At 47.3% G+C, this 21,711-nt stretch overlaps 1 protein-coding gene across 4 annotated transcripts in view; it reads right to left on the bottom strand.

The window, feature by feature from the left end:
* Positions 1–590: 590 nt before the first annotated feature.
* LOC8042398 (SWI/SNF complex subunit SMARCC2) overlaps positions 591–21,711 on the bottom strand; it is a 53,017-nt gene continuing 31,896 nt past the window's right edge. The window contains exons 21-25 of one of the 4 annotated variants that reach the window (XM_042294028.1): positions 20,503–20,727; positions 18,675–18,809; positions 12,886–13,351; positions 4,673–4,841; positions 591–1,199 (exon numbers count right to left, since the gene is read on the bottom strand). In XM_042294028.1, the coding sequence (XP_042149962.1) occupies positions 962–1,199; positions 4,673–4,841; positions 12,886–13,351; positions 18,675–18,809; positions 20,503–20,727 (1,233 nt within the window). In that variant the 3' untranslated portion in view covers positions 591–961. Of the gene's footprint in view, positions 1,200–4,672; positions 4,842–7,550; positions 7,614–7,716; positions 8,422–12,885; positions 13,352–18,674; positions 18,810–20,502; positions 20,728–21,711 lie in introns of those variants that run through there. The other 3 variants (XM_042293987.1, XR_006078409.1, XM_042293997.1) reach the window with 3 other exon arrangements.

Genomic DNA, 21,711 nt, shown 5'->3' with positions numbered 1-21,711 from the left:
ATCTAGTCTAAGCAAAGTATTAAAGTTTATTTAGCAGCACGTTAACAAGTTTTGCATTTGTTTGGGTAAAAGTTCAACAGAAACCTACAACACGCTGAAGCAGGTCTAGGGTACACCTACTCCGTCATGGTCAAAAGCCTCCGAATAGCATGGATGGTTGAAAGAAGGCAGGGAGAAGGTAAGACGATGACGAACGTAGTAAGCATCCAAAGAGAGCTCACCACAGGTCATTCCTGGTTGACAACTTTCTCACGACGTGAACAGCCTTCCCACACCCACCATACTAACCTTGTGCGACTCCCTCTTCTTGCCTTCGCCGGCATGTCGACTTCGTCAAAGTTTGATCAAAAAACAAGAGTGAAACTAGAGTTTGAAAATAGGATTTAGAACTGTCTTGACAAGTTCAACACTAGGTGGTAGAAGCGTGTCGTTGCAAGGGGAGGCTCAATTTGAAAGAGAATGTATTTTAGCTATGCAACTTTAAATTTCAAGACCATGAACCCTGTCCCAGAACATTTGGATTCTGACCTGTACTATAACAGTTTTGTTGTCTAAATAAAAAAAAAAAAAATAAGTGCAGAACACAATGCTGGGGGGAAAATGTTTTTATTGTGTCTGATTCTATGAAATGGTTCCCTCTGAAAATAATCAAACTGCTTGACTTTCAAGCTTGAGCATTTCTTTAGCAGCTCAAATGAAAAGAATCACCATATGAATCTTCCACACGCATAAGTAATACCTAACCCGTCGCGTCGGCACTTTTCGCACCCTTAACTACGACCCCTCGTCGCCAGCGAGCGACTCGTGCCGGGGTCGGCCAGATCAGCACGTGACATGCCTGAGAGGCTGCCGAACGTTCTTCGATCACAAGACAAACACTGGCCCAGCTCGGCCCGACAACAGTTGGAACAGAGTCTCATCGCCGCAAGCTAAGAAAATGACACGCGCGGAGAAATGGAGCTTACGCTAGGGGACAGATACGGGAAATGTTGAAAAATGTACAACAAACAATGAGGATGACACAATGTTGGCGAGATAGCACGAAGGAAGTCTTCCGGCGAGCCCGCTGCAGGGGAGTGGGGGGCCCAGCCGCGTTCTTCAGATTCCGGGGGGCGTGGGGGCGCTCGTGTGGGCGGGGGGACCGGCTCCTTGCGCGTGGTCTCCGCTCGCGGCCGGGGGTGGGGGAGGCTCGCATTCGGCTGCAGGGGACGGCCCAAGAAACCACACGTTTGCTCCGGGACCCACTTTCACACTCTCACTCTCCTAAGGATGCCAACATACGGTACTACTAGTTCAGGACGAGACCAAGGCTCCGAAGGTACAGCCACTAAATAAGCTATGCTTCAGAGTAATGACACTTCAGCTACCTGGATGGATGGTTGGATGCTAATGGTACTACCCTTTATAATGTGTGGTAGATCGCGCCACCTAGCCTGGGGGGGGGGGGGGGGGGGGGGGGGGGGGGAATTGTTGAGATACGGGAAAAGGGGGTAAATGTCCATGCATACTATTACTCACCCTAATAGGGGAAAAGACTCGCATGAACAAAGGGATGAGGGATTAAAAGTGGGATAGGGTATTAAAGAGGAATCCCAAGTTCAAAGTTCCAGGCAGATTTAAAGGTTGGGAAGGAAGAGGGGAGAGGGGGAAAGGGGGGGGGGGAAACCTAGAAACCAAAAAAAAAAAAAAAAAAAAAAAAAACCACCCAAAAGTTTGATCCTCCCCTCACCCTTCTAAGCCGATTTGCTTCCCCTCTGCATTTTTGTAACTATCACCAGGCAGTGGGGGATATCACCAGGATGACCTTTGGGGGATTGGACAAAAAAACTAAAAACATCAACACCCGCCTTCCCATGTCCGGCGAAGAAGTTGCCAATTTTGCTCTGGTCAAACCTAGGGTGAAACTACTTCAGGTTTGTCTAGAGTTACCCCAACACTGGGCCCTCTGGGGGACAGGGTTGAGACTTTGGGCCGGAGCCGTGCCGGAGGGAGTCCCAATTTTCCCCTGTGCCCAGCCGTACTAGTTAAGTCTTACTTCATTCAATTTTCCTTGGATAATTTAAACCAACCTTCTAACCTTCTCTTTGCGACTGTAACCCTTTCCTCCTCAACTCTTTTATGACTGCCAGCAAAACCCAGCACCCCCCGCCAGTTGTCCTTGGTTCCTAAAAATCATAGTTGCCGATTGTCTGAAACTTTACCCGCAAACTCAGTTAATGGTTCTCCTTCCTTTATGAACGTCAAAACTGTCGGCGACAAACTGAAACGACATCGCCCGAGGTTCCCCGCGCTGTGTCTAAAGCTCGGCACGTCATATTTTCTAGTCGTAACGATCGCCAATTGTGTCCACCCTGCACTGAACACCAAAATGGCAGTTCCCACAAGAAAATAGGGGAAGGGAGTGCCGGTATTCCAGGCATAGCCTATTCGGTGGCTCTAGGTAGTGGGAAGGAATTACGAAAGTGACAGCTCAGAGTCTTGCTATGTGCGACCCTTGGAGGCTGTAATCAGGAAGTACTATCCATCGGAGGCATTTCCTCCAATGCTTGAAGTTAGTATGAAGAGGATTCGGGTACTCGATCATAGCGCAAGATGCTTTGGTTGCATGTCACTAACAAAACTCACTCTCAAGTTGCCTGCTCGACAAATTGATACTTCTTTATCACTAATTCAAAGCCCCATTTCAATGAAGAAATAAGAAAGAGCAGCAAGAAAGTGTATCAAGCAAAAAGGGCCACTCTACACAGAAGCAACGCAAAGTTTGGCTGCCAACGATGACGACCACTTAGCTGGACAGACCACAAAGTGACACATTTTCGATGTTAGTGACTTAAAGAAATGCAGCCAGTGCCTACTCTAGGACATTCTTGATATCGAGCGATTAGTTTGATAAAAAACGAATGCAAGCAGCGTTGTTCAGAAACACCATGTTGTGTCAAACCTCCATAGTTTCAAGTTTCCCGCTTGATGGTCTAGGGAAACACCTTCAAATTAACATCTGAAGCAAAAAGCACCTCCCTCATTCATTGCTGCAGTCTGCAGTCTCTCGCATTCCCTGACTGTACCATATCTGCAAAATTCCATCTCTTCCCCAATGATAAATTTGTCAATCTTGTTCGCTGGCTAAGAGCCATGTCATCTAGCTTTGGAAGCATTGTACGATTCTTGTGGACACCTTCTACAAGATAACAATGTAAGCACTTTTTAGTCACATCTGATAAACTCGGAGACACAGAGTATGTGTCGCAAATGAGGCATATGCATGCTGTGTGTGTGTGAAACTTCAAGTGACATCACTCAGATGACGTCATGACACCACATGACACATGTGGACATGACTGTGGCTGGCATGCACCTTGCGACAACTTTAAGAGTGACGTCGTAGAGAAATGGTACATCGCAACGTGCTAAGGTTGCTCTTAAGGGGGGACAATACCTGAGCATGTCTACTCTTGAACCGCTCACTCAATCGACGTGAAATTTGCAAGTAGTGTTTGTAGCCATATGGAAGGAGGGCATGCAAATTTTCAGCCCTGTGAAGCGATTTTATGAGGTTCTAACCCCCCCCCCCCCCCCCCCCCCCCCAAATGAAGTAAAGCATAGCTTTGCATGAAATCTGCTCAATGAATCTATCATTGAGAAATGGTGTTGATCACCACATATTTTTTTGGTGGAATGCATACTGGAATACTTGTTGCCGGTTACTATGAAAAGAAACTAAAAAAAATATGCATTTTTCAGGTAAAAAAAATTATGAAATATATATATATATATATATTGTAAATTTCCCAAGTTTTGCAAATTACAATTATTTAAAATAAAGGAACATGAAAATGCAAAATGCAAGTTCCATATTAACCGGCTCGATAAAATTTCGGCATATAATCTGCAAATATAAAGTCTCTCAATAGTTTCATACTGAAACAATAGTTTTATTAGGTGGGATTTGCTGCCAAAAAGTGAAGCCGAGATAAATGCACTTAAAAATTTCAAAATGACGCTTTAATTTTTTTTTTTTTTTTTGCATTGTAAATGTCAGAAATTTTTTTCAGCAGTGTAGGTGATGTCTTCTTCAAACTTCTTCTGATATACTGACATTGCTTTCAGCTATTTTCACTTGTGGATGACGAGTGCTTCGCAGTGCACCGCACCTCACCAACATATAAAGAATAATTATTTTTGACATTGTTTGTCAGTGCACATTGACAAGACTTTGCGAGGGTGTTCCTTGTTATCCATACAGGCCAAAACTCTACAGTTCTGAATATGCATTTTTTGGAAAAAAAAAGGTGCAATTCAAGGTAGTGTTTCCCCTAGCAATCTTAGAGATTGACAGTGTTGCCAACCCTCATTTTCATTTAAAGTAAGACATTTTTTGCTGGAGTCAGAGAGACTGAAAAACAGTTGGCCAAGGTTGGAATAGTTTCCAAATGACTAGTGTGACTCTGTTAACTTGCATGACTTTGAAGTGGCTGCGGTTGAGTTTAAATGCCTGCAGGACAGCAAGCCTTCACATTATTCTGAAAGATATTCTGCCACATAACCAACATGAAACTATTAACGATGCAGGCGGGAAATGATGCAGAATTTAGTCGCGAAAAGGATGCCTCCCTCTAAACCCCACTTGTTTCCCTGGACGCTACACGGCTGGAAGCAGACAAAGAGGTTTGACCTGGGCTGGGCGCCACATTGGGGGGACACGGGACGTGGGGGCGGTGGCGGCGGCGGCTGGGGCTGCTGCTCCATTGGGGCTGTGCTGGCCGGTGTGGAAGGGGCCATCGGAGGCCCCCCATTCATGGCGGGCACGGGTGCCACCACGGCTGCGGCTGCCGCTCCGGCTGCTCCGGGGGTCGGGGGAGGGGGGTAGGAGGACAGGGGCACATTCACGTACACACACACACACACACAAGGGAAAAGAAAGGAAATGGGACGGTATGCGGAGATCAGGACAGAGAAAGGGTACACGAGACCATGTTTTGAAAACACGGAGAAAGGACCCCCGTGGACAATATGAGCTGCAACACCCAATCTGACCTTTTTCCGTGTCTTCCATTATCTCCCTATCTGTCATAGAGTTCAAAGAATAGGACCTAAGCTATGCTTTAATACGACGGTTTGCGCAAAAACTATTTTAGAAGCCAACAGTTATGAAGAAAAAAAGAATGAAGGACTGTTGCAGCTCATACTGTCCTTGACAGTGAAAATAGGGATGCAGGATGGAAATTCGAAGAAGCTGTGAAGAACGTGAACATTGTGGTCCCTCGGAGAAGTTTGAGATACGGGAGACTTCTTGAGTCGACCTAAAACACTGCCTCTCACTGTGATGGACAATTATGTGAATGTGAACATTGCTTGAGTCAGCCTAAACGAATGCCTCTCACTGCAATGGACAATTTGTGAATGTGAACATTGCTAACTTGGTGCTCCCACTATCTGACCAGCCTCAGAAAGCATCATCCTCTCTATCCAACCACTTTGCAATGCCAATGTCATTAAAATTAAGATACTACACCAGGTGCGAAATGCTCTCTTTCACGAGGAAGCTATTCTCTGGAGATGCACATTCCAGTACACCGCTGCAGAACTCACAGTGACTAAAGACTTATGTTGCATGGGCATTACAACAATGCTGGCAATGTTCATATGCAGTCTAAGCAACATCATCAATGTTGCTACAGATTAATAAAAAGTTGTGACTGCTGTTATGCTCAAACAAACTGAACTAGAATTTTTCGCAGTTTCCAGGCATTTATGACATCAAGTAGAAGTAAAGCTTAACCAATTAGTTCTTTTAGATTTGGGCAAACCCATTCCCACCAATTAAATTATTTCATAGCACATAAGGGGCAAAATCACTCAGTTTATGCAAGTGGAGATGAATCAAAGCTCAGAGAGAGTAGGGAGCCAAGCTGGCCAATTAGCCATTTTACCACGCTACAACATTAAACTTTTTTATGTTCAACAGTCATATTTACAGGTTGAAAATGTAACGGGCTATGACGACGAGCACCACATGACGACAACTGTCAAAACAAAGACCGAGAGCCGGCATACGCGCCCAGCAGAGGAGGCAGCAAAGAGGCCGCCTTCTTTCCGACACCTAACTTTGACAGATGCAACAGCAAGCAGCACACGGGCATGCGGGTACAAAGGGTGGGGTGTGGGGTCAAGATGGCAACTCTCTCCTACTTTTTTTCTGTGGTCACCGACAGGGTTGGAATGACAAGGAGGTTTCAGTTGTTCTGCCTCTAGCTTGCACTCCCTACCTTCAACAACGCTTTGTTGTCTCGTGAGCTTTGAGCAAGCATGCACTGCCAAAGCACGCCGAAGGCTACGAACGCGTGGTGGAGGCTGGGCGTACGAAAAAGACGTCCCGCCGCTCCCACTTTGTCGGTGACCACAGGATTTTATGTTTTCCGCGCATTTTACCCGCTAGAAACTCAATTCAGCGTGCCAAATATTGTCACTAAGAATGGTCCTAACATTCCAGACGAGTTGCTAAAGAAACAAAGCTCACATTTACTTTCAAAACGAACACTCTTCCTCCCAATCCTTGACTTGAGGTTGCTTGCACGCGACATAAAAAGTCAACTGCGTACAGCTTAGTTTCCCCGTTCAGACACATTCCTTAGGAGCAACAGCGGTAGAACGGGACGTACTGTGCTCCGGGTCCGCCTGCAGCAAAAGCCATGCAATCCTTCCAAACTAGAGAAGCGAGGCAGGCTTTCTGAAGCATGCAGCACCAGCAGTCATGCAGCTCAACACAATGCAGCCAAGCAAAAAGTGGTAAGTGAAAGGGCATCCGTGTCTTACTACCACCTCAATCTTGTGGGTCAGCAGTGCAAAGAGAAAAAGGAACAAAGCTGTTAGTGAAAAAGACTTAAGACCTTGGTGGAGCTGCATTTGCAATGTGCCACTCCTTTTGTCCTTCCCCTTATTATAAGCACACAAGTTTACTGTCCCAAGGCATGACTATGGATTACAAACATAACCAATTGTACTGCGCATCTTTAAAAAAAATTGTGCCAAAGAAATAAAATCTATAATTTAACTGACAAATTTTAATTGCTGTTTTTACTCCCCACAGTGACATGCCATAAAGGTGCATAGGATACACTAAAAAATGTGGAAACAAATACACTAAAAGCTTTCATGATATCAGCTGAAGCTAAAAGCTTTACATTACCTGTATGCATATAAAAGCTACATAAACTACAAAATGTAATCCAAGCTAATGATTTAATACTGTGTCCTAATAGGTGCGATGGTTCCAGTCAGAAGGAAACACTGACAAGAAAGTCTGTCAAATAGAAGAATAGAGTCAACTTTATTCAATATGCTTTCTTTTTTGGGGAAATATGATGAGCATTCTTATGCTGTAGCATGCAGCTTGCATTACATTATGAGGGCTATACAACATTTACAAAACGAATGTAAAGAGCTTCAGCCGCCAATCTTCCCTCAAACAATACATTATAACTAGCTAAATTTTTCAAACAGTCTTTAAAAAAAAAAAAAAAAAAAAAAGGAAATATATTTTTTTTCTTTTCATATCTTTTCATAGATGCACTCAGCGAAAGTTCAATTCCATGCAAATTGAAGAGTGGCTAAACCTAAAAAAACGAAAAAAGAAAATATATCTTTTTTCTTTTCATATCTTTTCATAGATGCACTCAGCGAAAGTTCAATTCCATGCAAATTGAAGAGTGGCTAAACCTAGGCACCTAGAACAGCGAACGATAAATCTCAGATTACACTTTTTCAGATCTACGAGGGCAAGTTTACAAACAAGTTATTTGTATACTCTCGGTGGATGTTAACACAGGACACCCACTGAGAGTTCGTGCCACAGCTGGAGAGCATGACATGAACAAGCTAAATGGGGGTGTCTTTGTACAATGCACAGTGCCAGTATGACTACTCAACCATCATTATGCAAACTTGGCAAATCTTGTCCAAAAATGTGGCTATTTGGCAGACCTCGGTTCAATTACTTCAAAACCTCAGACGAGCCGAGCATAGTTTTGTGCATCATTGAAGCGACTAAAAAAAAATTTCAAGGCACACGAAAAAAAAAAGAAAAAGGAACAGTCCTGTTTCTCATGTCCAAACAAGCACACTGGAAAACAATAAAGTGAATTAGGGTTCTGGAAGAACTCGTAGGTTGTACGCAACACCGAGTAGAACACGAAATGCACACAATTGAAAGGGGTCACTTCTTTTGTGGTGGCTTCTCTTCACTGTTAATTTGATGAAACGAGACTAGAGCAGTTCTTGGGCACAAAGCAGAATGCTGAATCTTTCTGGTGGCCAGATTGTCCATTTGTGAACCAAACGAAAGGCTCCACGGTGCATAGATCCGTTCTTACAGCATCGTTTAGTATGGGTGTCCCATCCCAAAAGAATGTTGCCGATAGGCGCCTGCCAGAAAACGAAAACAATTGAGACCACTTCAACTGACTGCTAATCAAATGTCCCAAACTTAGATGTGTAGAGCAACTTAAACAATATTACATGCTTAACATCTTTTGTCCTTATTTGCTTTTGCATTATTTTTTTTAATTGAAAATGTAGTACACTTGATTTCTTAGGCATGCTTCAAAACAAATTTTTAAATATTCAACTTCATAAAGTAAACCAAGATCACTGGCCCTAACAAAGCACATCAGCATTATGCAGTTAGTAGCTCGGCTGAGCAAGACGCTTGTTAGTAAGAATTCGAAGCAGTGAGCACCAAGCAATTTTTATCAAACACCTTAGCACTACAATCTCACTTCAGGCTTGGCATGCATGTCTCTGATACGGAAATCTATGATCAGTGATAAAATGTTCTTAGTAGTATCATGTTTAAGGCAGAAAGCTGCAAAATATGAATTCCAATTACTGAAAACTCAAACTAACAAACAAAAAGTTCTAAGCAAACCACAATGCCATCACTCCAAAGAGTTATGAGTAACAGTTAGTAGGTAACTAGCCGACAGGAAGTGATTGTGTCACCTCTAACATTTAAAAAAACAGAAAGACAAGCTCCATTCGCACACCCCAAAATTACAGTAGGCCACCTCCCACTGCCTGCAGTTCATGGCTTTGCAATCTTCTATTTCATAACTTAAACAGTTCCAGTTCCTTCCCAGTTATTTTCTAAAGCTCTTGGTGCCATGCAATGCACTAACTTTTCTTCTGAAATCCCTCTAATACCCAGCTTTGCCCTAAGGTGCAGTACCTCTTTGAAGATTGTAATACCCCTGTCGGACGGGCACGTAAACGGACCTTTACGCCAAAGGACCTCTAGTGTAAATGTTTTTTAAGCAGTGCCACATGGCAACTCAAATGGCATTTAGCATAAAGGTCCTTTTCGTGAACCTGAGTTCCCACAATTCCTTTACGGCTGCTAAAGGCCTACTCTCGTCAGCAGCGGTCTACACTAGAGAAGCAAATTGAAATAAAAGATTGTACCAATATCTAAAATCAATGCGTTTGCATTTTTATTGAAAAAGAGCGTGTTTCACATATATCTTGTTCAAACCTTGCTCTACTAATCGTTTTCTGTACTCACAGCCCCAGTTATCTAGTAGGCCTTGTCATCGCCTGCTCGCGTCGTCCACTTTATTACTTCGGTTTTCTTCCTCTCGATTTTCCTTACAACCATAGTTACCTAGCTTTTATTTCTCTACTTATATTACTATCCATACTGTATATATTTAATGCTTTTTTGTAGATATATATTAGAGCGCAGCTCTTAGGGGCCCGCTCCCGGCTTGAGCGGCGTCGGCGTCGCCGTCGGCGTAACCAAGGTCATCCCAAGGTCACGTGGCCCCCAAGGTCATCACAAGGTCACGTGACCCCCCTGAAGTCACGTGACCCCCCCCCCCCCCCCCCCGAAGTCACGTGACACCCCCAGGTCACGTGACCACCCCCAGGGTCCCGTGACCCCCGCCGAGGTCACGTGACCTCCCGATGACGTCATCGATGACGTCACCGGCATCCGCATCGTCATCGTCATCATCACTGATGACGTCATCAGTGACGTCACTGATGACGTCATCAGTGATGATGACGATGACGATGCGGATGCCGGTGACGTCACTGATGACGTCATCAGTGATGACGATGACGATGCGGATGCCGGTGACGTCATCAGTGACGATGACGTCATCGGGGAGGTCACGTGACCTCGGCGGGGGTCACGTGACCTGGGGGTGTCACGTGACTTCGGGGGGGGGGGGGGGCATCCGCATCGTCATCATCACAGATGACGTCATCAGTGACGTCACTGATGACGTCACCGACATCCGCATCGTCATCATCGCTGATGACGTCATCGGAGTCCGCATCGTCATCATCACTGATGACGTCATCAGTGACGTCACTGATGACATCATCGGCATGGTCACGTGACTCCCCAAGGTCACGTGACCCCCCCCAGGTCACTTCACCCCCCAGTACCCTTCCCTCCTCCTCCTCAAGAGCTGCGCTCTAATTCGGTGTTACAGGGAGTTGTAAACGGCTTTCACTTTTTTTCTGTATCTCACTCTTGCGTCGTGCGATACGTCGAACGACGGAGGAGCGTCTACGAATAGGAAGGGGTCACCGCGCTCTTCCTTCAGAGCGTTGAGGCGACCTGGGCGCTGATATGACTTCAGGAGGGTCGTCTGGAGGACCTCCGACATGTGCGATGAACCTCAAGCGCCAACAAGACACCGAACCGAACAGGGTAAAACCGTAGCAGAAGCACGGAAAGGACAAGGAGCACAGAGCAACGTTAGGACTGAAGCGGGAGATGCCCAGGGTTGCTGCTAATCGCCAAAAAACCACTTTGCTTGGGCTTGAGGTGGACTTTGTTGTAATCACTCGACTAAACTCGTCATTTTGCCTTTTTTAATATATTGTTTGCTTCAGAAAAACTTAAAAAATTATTTATATCGCAAGAATATTACTTTCTGGCGTGAACATGATTTATGCATTTGAATCGGGCTACGAGACTTCAATCACTGTAAACATCATCTAAATGACATTTACTTGCGCTGTCTACCATGGCGGAACGTAAAGGTCATTTGAAAATCCTAAAGGCCTTTGGCGTAAAAGTCCTTTTAGGTGCCCGTCTGACAGAGGTATTACATCCCCTCATTTTGGACGAAAAGCCAGGTTTCCGCAACACTAATTGGCCATTGCCGAGTGGCACAATAAAGAGACGCCAGACCTGCTCGAAAGACAGCCTCACTTTTTCTGGTATTTTTCATAGATTGAGGCTAAATGCAAGAACAACGTTAGTGATATCGTAACAATATGCCATAGACCATTTGCTATATCCCCCAAGCGCACCGGCCCACGCTAAAAGTATCATGGGAACGGTGGTCCTTGAGCTCCTTAATGATCGGTACTTTCAACCTTACCCTCGGTTATAAGCTTTTGAGCGTAATTCGGAGTCACCCTGAACAAGCTCCTGATATACCCCAATGACCTTTCATATCAACTTTAAAATTTCTCCTCAATGTCAGCGTCCTTGATACTGTGCATGCTGTCCACCCTTCAAACTGGAGGGGCTGCAGAAATCTCTTACATTATTATCGTTTTCGTACAGCTTCAAAGACGCTGATATTAAATTAGAAACACTAAAATACTATAAACAGCCCCGCAGACTCCAGACCAAATCCTGGTTTTTGTTGTTGTGAATTCTCGGCTTTTTAAGCAATTCCTGCTAAAACAACAATCACAAGAATGGTAATATTGTAAGAGATTCCTGCAGCTCATCCATGTTGAAAGGTGGATCGCATGCACAGTATAAAAAATGCTGACATTGATGAGAAATTTCAAAAGTGTTATGACAGGTCCTTGGGGTATATCAGGCGCTTGTTCATGGTGACTCTGAATGACGCTCTAAAAGTGTGTAACCATGGAATTAGTCAAAAGTAGCGATCACTAGGGAGCTGAAGGAACACCGTTCCCATGATCTCTCAAGGCGGGCTGGGGTGCTTGGGAATATTGCAAATGGTGTATTACAAGTATGTCCCAGAGCCACATACATGTAGGATGTTACCTGGCAATCGCTCCAAAATCGTCCGGAAAATTTGGAGCCTTCATGTTGTGGTCTCAAATTCTCATCCGAGGTGTATTTAGCTGGCGAGTTTTACCTCGTGGAATTTCATGGTGTAGCTCCATTCCAGAGAAAAAGTTAGACCGACACCCTCGACACGGTCAATGACAGAAACCAAAGAGGATGACAGAGTTTAATCGAGGGTTCTGTTTGCAGAGCTATCTCCCGATAGACGCAGCGAGCAAATAACGCCAATAACCATGCCAAGGGTGCTGGCCTCATTTCTTTGCAAGAATGGAGCTACACCTCGAAATTTCACGAGCTAGAATCCACCAGTAAAATAAGCCTTTAATGAAAACTTTAGATGGCTACATGACACCTTTTGCCGACTTTTCGAGCCAAATTTTTTAGCCAATTTTACAGTGAGCCTTAGTATAACACTCCATATATCCCTCCTCCTCACCATATAAACAAACAACTGCAAATAGACGCTTTCCAAAAGTCAGTCTACCCACTTCATTCAGAGCCGAACCCGACGCCCTGATGGCAACACTACTCGGATTCTCTACAACGGAAAAAGTAAACACCCTGAAGAGCATGGAGCAGAAAGCCGGAAATTGTTCCTAAGACATCGTCCTCGTACGTCGCCTTCGATTCGCAAAGTTGAGGGTGCTTCGAGTTCACCTATCGTTTCCTATCACTGCCATTCGTGCGGAAACAGTGGGGCTTCCGTGACAGCCGCTAGACGGCTCCAACTTTTGAAAGGGGTCCTATTACACCTCCGACATCAAAAACTTTCGCACCCACTCCCATCCTTTTAAAAAGAAAAAGCAGACTACAAAAAAACTCACCCGAGGGGTGCATGCCCGGCGATCCGACAGAGGACGAAGAGAGAGGCATGCCTGGGGAAGCCCCGGGGTTGCCCCCGCCCCCATGGGGGACCCTGAACCCTTCCCCGGGGCCAGGGAACTGCCCCACGGGCCTGCCCTGAGGCCCCATGCCAGAGGGGATTGCGGCCCCGTACGAGGGCCCGTAGCTGTACGGCGTGCGGTGCGAGGGCGGCTGCTGGGAGGAGGGGCCGCGGGGGTGCTGACCTGGGTCCTCGGGGTTGGGGCCTCCTCCACCGCCGGCGCCCCCTTGGGGCGGCAGGCCCCCTGAGCCGGGCGGTGCGGCGGCGGCGGCCGCAGCGGCTGCCGCCCCCTGCTGGGCCATCATCATGGCGTGCGCCTGCTGCCGGGCGCGGAACTCGGCCGCCCTCAGCTGCTCCAGGTGGAACTGCTGCCGCTCTTGGATCAGCTGCTGGCGCTGGTACTCCAGCTGCCGTCAAAATGGGGCAAGGGGCACCTCGATTAGTCGCAAGTCCGTTTGCTTAGAGTGCAGTGCCTAGAGCGCATCTCTGACCGGCGCATTCACTGCCCCCTCAAAAGGGGACCCTCGATTTCCACCCGACGACGTCGTGGAAGTGACACGCCGTTGCCCGTCGCGACCCTGGCACAGCGATGGTATGTGTGGCAGACGCCCGTTCCGCCGAAGGTCGCTCTGCGGCCGAACAGTCGACAAGAAACAAAGCAGACGCGAGATGGGACGCCCCGACGACGGCGACCTTCACATCCGCTCACCTTTTACAGCGAAGCTGTTTATGGCTAGGCTTCTGTGGATTTTTCATGTGCAGTGACTAAAAACTCTACGCTCGCACCGCCGCATGCGCATGCCTTCCCCATATAAGATTCAAAGTAAATAACCTAAATACCGTATTTACTCGATTGTAATGCGAGTTTTCTTTCCAGATTATGGCTGCCTAAAGTCAACCCTCGCGCTACAATCGAATACCGAAATTAAAGTTATCTAAGAATTGCAACGATACGCCCAGACCTAATTGAAGGCGCCAGATTTGGGCGCCCCGGGACCTATGTTGGCAACATGTGCCTGCCAAAAGTCATTTGGATCCACTGCAAGCCAATAACTCTCTCTTTGTTTCCGCCTTTTTTTTCTCTGATGGAGTGCACGTTGCGTTCGTCGTGTGTGGTGGCATCGGCGACTTTGGCTGCCTTGTGTTTCATCTCCCTTCGGCTGCCCTTACAATGGCAGCGTGTTGGGCACAGTACGACCCACTTCAAGAGGCGTGCCATTTTATTGGCCTAAGACATTGGCAATTCAGCCGCTGCCCGAAACCTCGACGTAAACGAGTCGACCATTCGTGGATGGCGGCTCCAGCGGGAGCGCCTTTTCATGTGCGCGCCGGGCCGAAAAGGTTTCCGTGGGCCTCGCCACGGCCGTTACTTGGAATTGGAGCGGCGTGTTGCTGATTACGTCATAGAACAGCGCAACCGCCCCATGGCCATCAGCGTTCAACTGATACAGTTCAAAGCGAGTGATGCTGCTAGGCAGATGGGCATCCCGCGAACGGAGTTCAAAGCGTCACGTGGATGGACGCAGAGGTTTATGCGGAGGAATGGGTTTTCCCTCCGCCGGACCACCTCCATCCGGCAAAAGTTGCCCAGGACTTTGAAGGAAAACTACTGGAATTTCAGTGCTTTGTGATGAATTTGCGCCGTTCTTCAAACATGCCACTGGGGCATATTGGCAACGCAGATCAGACTCCTGTGTATCTTGATATGCCTGTGTCAAGAACTGTGAACAGCGTTGGTGCCCCAGAAGTATGCATTAGGACAACTGGGAATGAAAGAACAGAATAACAGTAATGCTGGCATGCTTGGCAGATGGCCGCAAGCTGCCCTCTTACATCATTTTTCGCCGGAAGACTATTCCAAAAGAAAGGTTCCCGAGGAACGTCATTGTGTGTTGCCAGAAGAAGGAATGGATGGAAGCTTCCTTAGTTCTTGACTGGATTAACACAGTGTGGTGCCGGCCGACCAGGTGCTCTTCTACACCCGTCTTCAATCCTCGTGCTGGATTCGTTCCGCGGACACCTCACCTCCGAGGTCAAGAAGAAGTTGGCAGAGACTGAAACACACCTTGCTGTCATTCCCGGCAGAATGACCTCGATTCTGCAACCGCTCGATGTGTGCCTAAACAAACCGTTTAAGGACAGAATCCGCAAGCTGTACAACGATTGGATCCGGGAAGATCAAACCCTGACACCCTCAGGAAGAATCAAACGACCGAGCGCTTCGGTCATTGCCGAGTGGGTGTCTGCCACTTGGTACAACCCCCTACACAGCATGGTAAATCGTGCCTTCAAAAAGTGTTCGCTTTCAAATGCCCTCGATGGCACGGAAGACGACATTCTTTGGGAGGATGAGAGTGCGAAGAAAGACTCGGATTCCGAGAACTCGTCCGACGACGACTAGCAAGGACACAACGTCTTGAGGCAGGTGATTGCTTCTAGCCAACATTTGAAAAATAAATGCAATTTCTCATGCATGTGCCAGTGTCACGCTACTTCAGTAGTTTTTATTTGGCCTTTTTCTTTTTTTGCCGGACGCATTACAAGTCGCCCCTCGCGTTACATTCGAGATTTATTTTTTCTTGCTAGAAGCAGTGAAAAGTAACCCCTCGCGTTACAATCGCAGTCGCGTTACAATCGAGTAAATACGGTAAAGCGTTGTTGAATGCACGTGCAAGATGCCATTTGTTTTAGGCTTTTACTTTAGAACAGTTACTGCTGCAGACGCCGGCACGTGCAGCGCATGAAACACCATTTCTGCATTCTCCTTGATGCTTGGGTAATTTAAAAATAGGTCTAATCAGTAGATTACCGTATTTACTCACATAATGAACACACTCGCACAATGAACGCACACCCCACAACGGACACCAATATTTTGACTTTTTTTCCCCCCCTCCCGTACTAAACACACCTCGAATCCTTAACTCCTCGAGTCTCCAACTCCGTCCAAATCATCAGACCGATTTTCGTTTGCTGCCAAGCGGTCAGGCAAAATCAAGCCAAGCCACTCTTGTAATGCTTGCAAGTGTGTAGTTGCGGAAGTGATCAACTATGAAACCGAGTGGCACGCACACTTAAAGAAGCTTGGGTCGAGGAACTGCCCAGCTGCGAACGTTCTTCGTCCATCGGATGCACTGATGTGAACAAACACGCCGTCGCCTGTGGTCCACTTTCGCACAGTGAAGTCGTGAAAGTGGTAAGGCCCAAGAACGGTCACGTCGCTCTCCGTCCTGGGTGAACTTCGTAGGGCGCTTTTCCTTCGGCAAAAGGCACGCCAGAAATGCCCTAAAAAGGTTAGCAATTTATAAAGCATAGTTACTGTTGTGCGCCCCCGATCAGGGAGGGGTGTGCCTCCATCAGTGGAGACGTGCCACAGTACCGTGCCGTGTCATATTGGCCCCTAATATGACATTTGCACAAAGTGTGGGAATGGAAAAATTTTAACCGGCGTAATGAACCCAAATTTGTGTCAATTTTTCGAGAGAAAAAAGTGTGTTTTTTTTGCGAGTAAATACAGAAGTTATCAATAGGCACCATTTTCAAGATCGGTGACTCTCAGTAGATAAAAAAGGTTTCTTAAAGATTTGCCGCTGTGCACCCGCGTCGGCTATGTATACGCTCGCACCGCCCTCTCTTTGTTTTCGTTCCAAACGCTTGCGTGCCTAGTTTCCTGTCCTTTCGCACTCCCAGGGTGGTGGTCCCGTCGCACGTGTCTAGTTTCCTTTGGCTCCTTGGGCGGGTCTGTGTCAAGTCCTAAAAAGAGCTTCACTGGTCCTTCACCTTCATAGAGTGGAATGACTCACGATTTTTTTTCGCCAATGACTCTACGCCCAATTGTCAGGATCGCGACGCTCAACGACACGACGCACCGGCTTCTGCGACGCAATATGTTGCCCCTTTGGAACCAGTTCGAATGCGTGGGCCGGATAGGGTTCTTGCACAAGACCGCAATGCGACGCTACTTCCGGTTCGGAAACATCACCGGAATCGGTGTTGGAGGCATACGTCGCCGTTACGCTACGCCTTTTGCATTTTGGGGCCGTGTTCACGTCGTAATTTGTCCGCTCGCTTGAGGGTTAAAACGGTCAATTGCGCCATAATTAATTGCTCCAGCCGTAAAAGTCGGCGACAAAACGGAGCTACGACCCGCAGTACTGCTTTACTTTTCTAGGATTCTGGCAATCATTAGAAGCCGGGATGAGGCGACGCTTGAGCAATCGGTTCGCCGGTGTCGCAAAGGGCTCCGACGCCAGCACCATCTCAACGGAAGAGCTTCGTACCAACAAAGGGTTTGCGGACTGCGCTTCGTGTCGGGTGAGGAACCTCCTTGCAATTGACTGAGACGAGTAAAGTAAACGAAATTACTTGCGCGGCAGCTCCATTCTTCATCTGTGTAGCTAGTCAAAAGTTGGAGGACAGGCTACAGTGCTGACAAGTTCTGCGGAATATCCCCCCAATGATTTCACGTATAGGTGAATTAACTAATTTTCTCATCGGTCGCCGCGAATAATTAGTGGACGACGCATCTTTTGCCGTCCGACAGCACGCTTGCATACATTCAAGTGCCAAGCGACGGTGCTTTACGTGCACGTTCAAGTGCCGAGCGACAGTGCTTTACATGCACATTAAAGTGCCGTGCGAGGATGTAAAACACAAGTCACGCTTATTCTGACCTGCATTCCATCAGCTGCTCGCCACCAATCTGTTTTATCATCAAATGCAAGCGAGGCAAATACCAGAGCTCTACGGCGCTACTGCCGCTGCAATAAAACACCGAATGCCTGCAATGTGGCGCAAAGGCACTGATGGCAGAGACGACAATGTTGGCTTCGATTTCGAGGCTGGCCGGAAGTGACGTCAGGTGCAAGAAGCTTATAGAATGGCAAACACGCTGGTCGAAGACACGTTACAGGAACTAGCGGTAGAGTGGTAAACTTGAGAGGAGTGGGTGCAAAAAAAATTACATAAAAACCGAAGGAGGTCCATGAATTTAACCAAATGCAAATGCCATTGCAAACCGGGATTCCCGCTACAAACCGCATGACGCGGGAACTGATACTTCAGATCGCAGACACAACAAGTTTGCGTTTCACGATGCGATAAACACACGGGAATTCGCTATGAATTCCTATGTCATGAGAAATAATACTGAAGGTTGCAGATGCAGCAGATTCGCAACTCAATGGAACGGATACTGCAGATCGCAGACGCAGCAGATTCAAGTTTTATGGTGCAATAAACATGCGGGGATTCGCTACAATCTTGCCTGTCGTGGAAACCGGTATCGTGCCTGTAGATCGCAAACAAAAACGCGAGAATCCGCTAAAAACTTTCATGTCATGGGAACAAATACTGCAGATCGCGGACGCAGCAGATTTGCATTTCACGATGCAATATACTTGAGGAACAACTCACGTGTGACGTCAGCCGATATCGCACATGCAGATCTCGGAGAAAAACGCTATCTGCATGAGTTCTCTGTTTCAGAGTTTTAAAGTTAGTTTACATGCATTTAGCTGTTTTCATTCACATGTTTTCCATTGTAATCGACAATGGTAAAAGAGTAAATATCTGCACTGCCAGACGACAATGGTTTGTGATCTAGTAATGCAGATGACAAAAAGTAGCTAAAACAACGGGTTCCGAAAGGAGCCAGACAACAAAGCAAATACAAACAAAAGGTACGAGAAGAGCAGAGCCAAGCATCCCAGCAAACAACGAGGGACCCACCGTCTCCCTCTCCCTGTCCATGATGGCCTCGAGCTCCTCAAAGTGGCGCAGTTTGATCTCCAGCTTCTTCATCTGGGTCTCCACCAGCAAAGCCACCAGTGACTTGATCTTGCGCTCTTCCACCGCTGCCAGGTGCTGCAATCATAACAGGTGCGCTTGCTCAGCCAGTGCAAGAAGAGCAATGCTCAACAAGCACAGTAAGGCAGTCAGTCAACCATCACCATGCCACGAAAATTTCCACAACAAATTCAAACTTGCAGGCCCTGTGACCACCTTCCCTAGTTTCACATCCGTTCTTCGTCTCTTCACCAACCTTCCAACAATTTGCAGATCAACCTGCTTCCTCCTTTCCACTAATTGCATTTTAGCTTTAGCATTCCAAAATATGTTAGAATGTCCTTCAATGGGACACCAGACACAAATTTGAGTTCCTTTTGAACACAATTTTCCAACAGAAAAAAAAGTGAAAATACTGACAAACAATTGCTGCTGCTGTTATACCTGCAGGTGTGTTAGTGGCAAGATTACAAATCTGAGTTCGTAAAAAAATCACCCCATACATGAAGTGGGGATTTGAGGCAATCCTAAGGATGAAGTGAAATTTGGCGTGTTCACCACCGAACCAACAATAAACATCTGGAATCTCAGTGAAGAACTGAGGAGTAACATAGACCCCAAAGACCCTTTGATGTTACACCAAAATCACAATTACATCAGAGATACAATACACCACAGTAAGCCTTTCTCAGACTATAGGTAAGAACTCTACTCCAAAGCCAACGAGCCCGTTGGAATTAAGAGCTAACAATCTGGCGGGACTCTCCAGTTGTTACCCGACCAAGTCACCCCAGGACCACAGAACAATCTTCCGCTACACACTCATGTGCTCGTCAAAACAGACCCACATATAACAAAAACCTCCTGCAAGACAGACAATCCTCTATTTTTTTCCATCACCAAACTGCGAATGTGGAGAGAAGGAGGAAAAGAAGAAAACCAGGAGGTGTCTACGGCTCCACCAATGTCTCCACCGTAATAAGGTCGTAGTGCTAAGAACAGCCGGGAGCCGAGTTTTGTGTCAGCGTTTGGGTGGGACAAGCGTTTGATCGGTGAGAATGCAAGTCCCGGACAAACGCCGATGCAGCACTCGTGTCTAAACCGTTCCCAGTGTTGGCCCCCGCAGGCAACGCAGAAAATCGACAGCTACGGCCTTGCTATCTAGGACTTGTTGACTCCGCAGGCACTCAGAAGGTAGCCATGCCGTTTAAACTTCTAGGAAGCAGGGACGCGGGAGAGAAAATGAGCAAAATGAAGACCCATCTCCCTCAATGATTAGCCACAAAAAAAACAAAAAACCTCCCAATCATGGCATTGATACATTAAAGTGGTTCAGGAGCCTACAGAGCCTGCAAAACAATTATAACAGGGAGTGTTTGGCTCATGGTTACGTATTGATAGTTGTCTTAGATTATTTAATATGGTGTTTAAGCTGGCAGGACACTTTACTTAGGGGCAGGCTAGGGGCAGGGAAGGTTGGGAATCACGGTACCCCCCCGGGGTACCTTTAGGGCTACCCCAAGCTCACAAATTTCTTCAGCCATCCCTGCCCCTGCCCTAGTGAAAAATGTTTTTCCAGTTTAAGCACTATTTTATAAAACCTGAGCCATCCAGCATTGCGTAACAATGTGCAAACTCGCTAGTGTATGCATTATTGTTTACAGGGTCCACGAGCCTTTGCGCCACTTTATCACATTAATGCCAAGACCAGAAGGGGTCGAGAGATGGGAAAGCTTGGGAATCCCTGCTCAAGAGGGCGGCAGCTCCCCACCTTGGCCTTGACGGCTGCCGCACCCAGGGCGGCGGCGGCCGCAGTGGACAGCTGCGCGTCCTTCACCAGGCGGTCCCTCTCGGTTTCGGGGGCCCTGGGCTCCTCCGTGTCCATGGCCTCGGGGTCGCCCTCCTTGGGGGCTTCCTCTGGGGCCGCCTTGCCCTTCTCCTCCGCAGCTGCCTCTCCGCCCGAGGCCACTCCCTCGACGGACGCCGCAGAGTTCTCCTGCGCCCCCGCCAAGGTAAAGGAGGGACCCTTTTCTTAGAAAGCAGACCTCGCTTAAAACGTCTGGCGGAGACTTCACTCTTGAAGAGCTTGGGGGGGAATTAGACAAGTGTGGCGAACAACACGCCCTTCATGAGGAAGGCAAGTGTCTAATTGGTTGGTCCTGGTCACGTGAGTGGAGGCTTTGCACGCCTTTCGGAGTGACCTTGAGGACATTGAGGCACAGTGGCATTCACCGCATGCCTCGTTGTCAGCACGACTGACGCCTTAAAGGGCCCTGCAATCATATTTAAGCGTCTACCTTTTTTTGCGGTTTCCACGTCTCTTGGGGTTGGGGCAAGCCAGCGGGCATGGAGAGTCACTAAATATCAGTGCGCCATATTTTAACCGGACGACGTGGAAACCTCCTCCACCTACGAGGGCGACCCGCGTTGCCAAAAGCGCGCAATATGTGACATCTTTGGTCCTGATGCTTAATACTGGTCAGAGCCGCTAAAAGCTTTTTTTTAGTCGAGATGCAAAATATAAGTGTTGCAAACCGTTTCAATTATGTATGAGAGTAGTTTTTGTTCCGTATTTTAGATCAGAAAAGAAACAAATGCAGTTTATAAAGTATGGAAACAAGAAATGACCCGTCGACAAACCCGCCACCAAGCGTCCAAAAAAACGGCGCATACTAGAAAAGGCTAGTGGGATGAGGCTCCGACAAACGTCGATCGTAGAAAGGTCCCGGATGTATGTGGCGGCGCTGCGGTCGTATACCGGCTCAAGGATCCGACCGGTTCCGAGCGTTCCGAAGGCTTTCGGTGTGGGCTTGGGTGGCAATTTGGCCATTTGGCGGTATGGCAGCGCGAAGTGGTTCCCGTTCTGAACTGATATTTACCCCGTGTTTGCTGTCGTTTCTGGCCAATGAAGCGTTATGCCGAATTAGTCTTTGATCGCGCAGCGAATGCAATGCAAGCCGCCCTGGCCGCTCGTTTCATA

The sequence above is a fragment of the Ixodes scapularis genome, unplaced genomic scaffold (genome assembly GCF_016920785.2).
Source record: "Ixodes scapularis isolate PalLabHiFi unplaced genomic scaffold, ASM1692078v2 PGA_scaffold0__279_contigs__length_252992795, whole genome shotgun sequence".
Classification (NCBI taxonomy): Eukaryota; Metazoa; Arthropoda; class Arachnida; order Ixodida; family Ixodidae; genus Ixodes; species Ixodes scapularis.
This window is presented reverse-complemented; position numbering and strand designations above follow the sequence as displayed.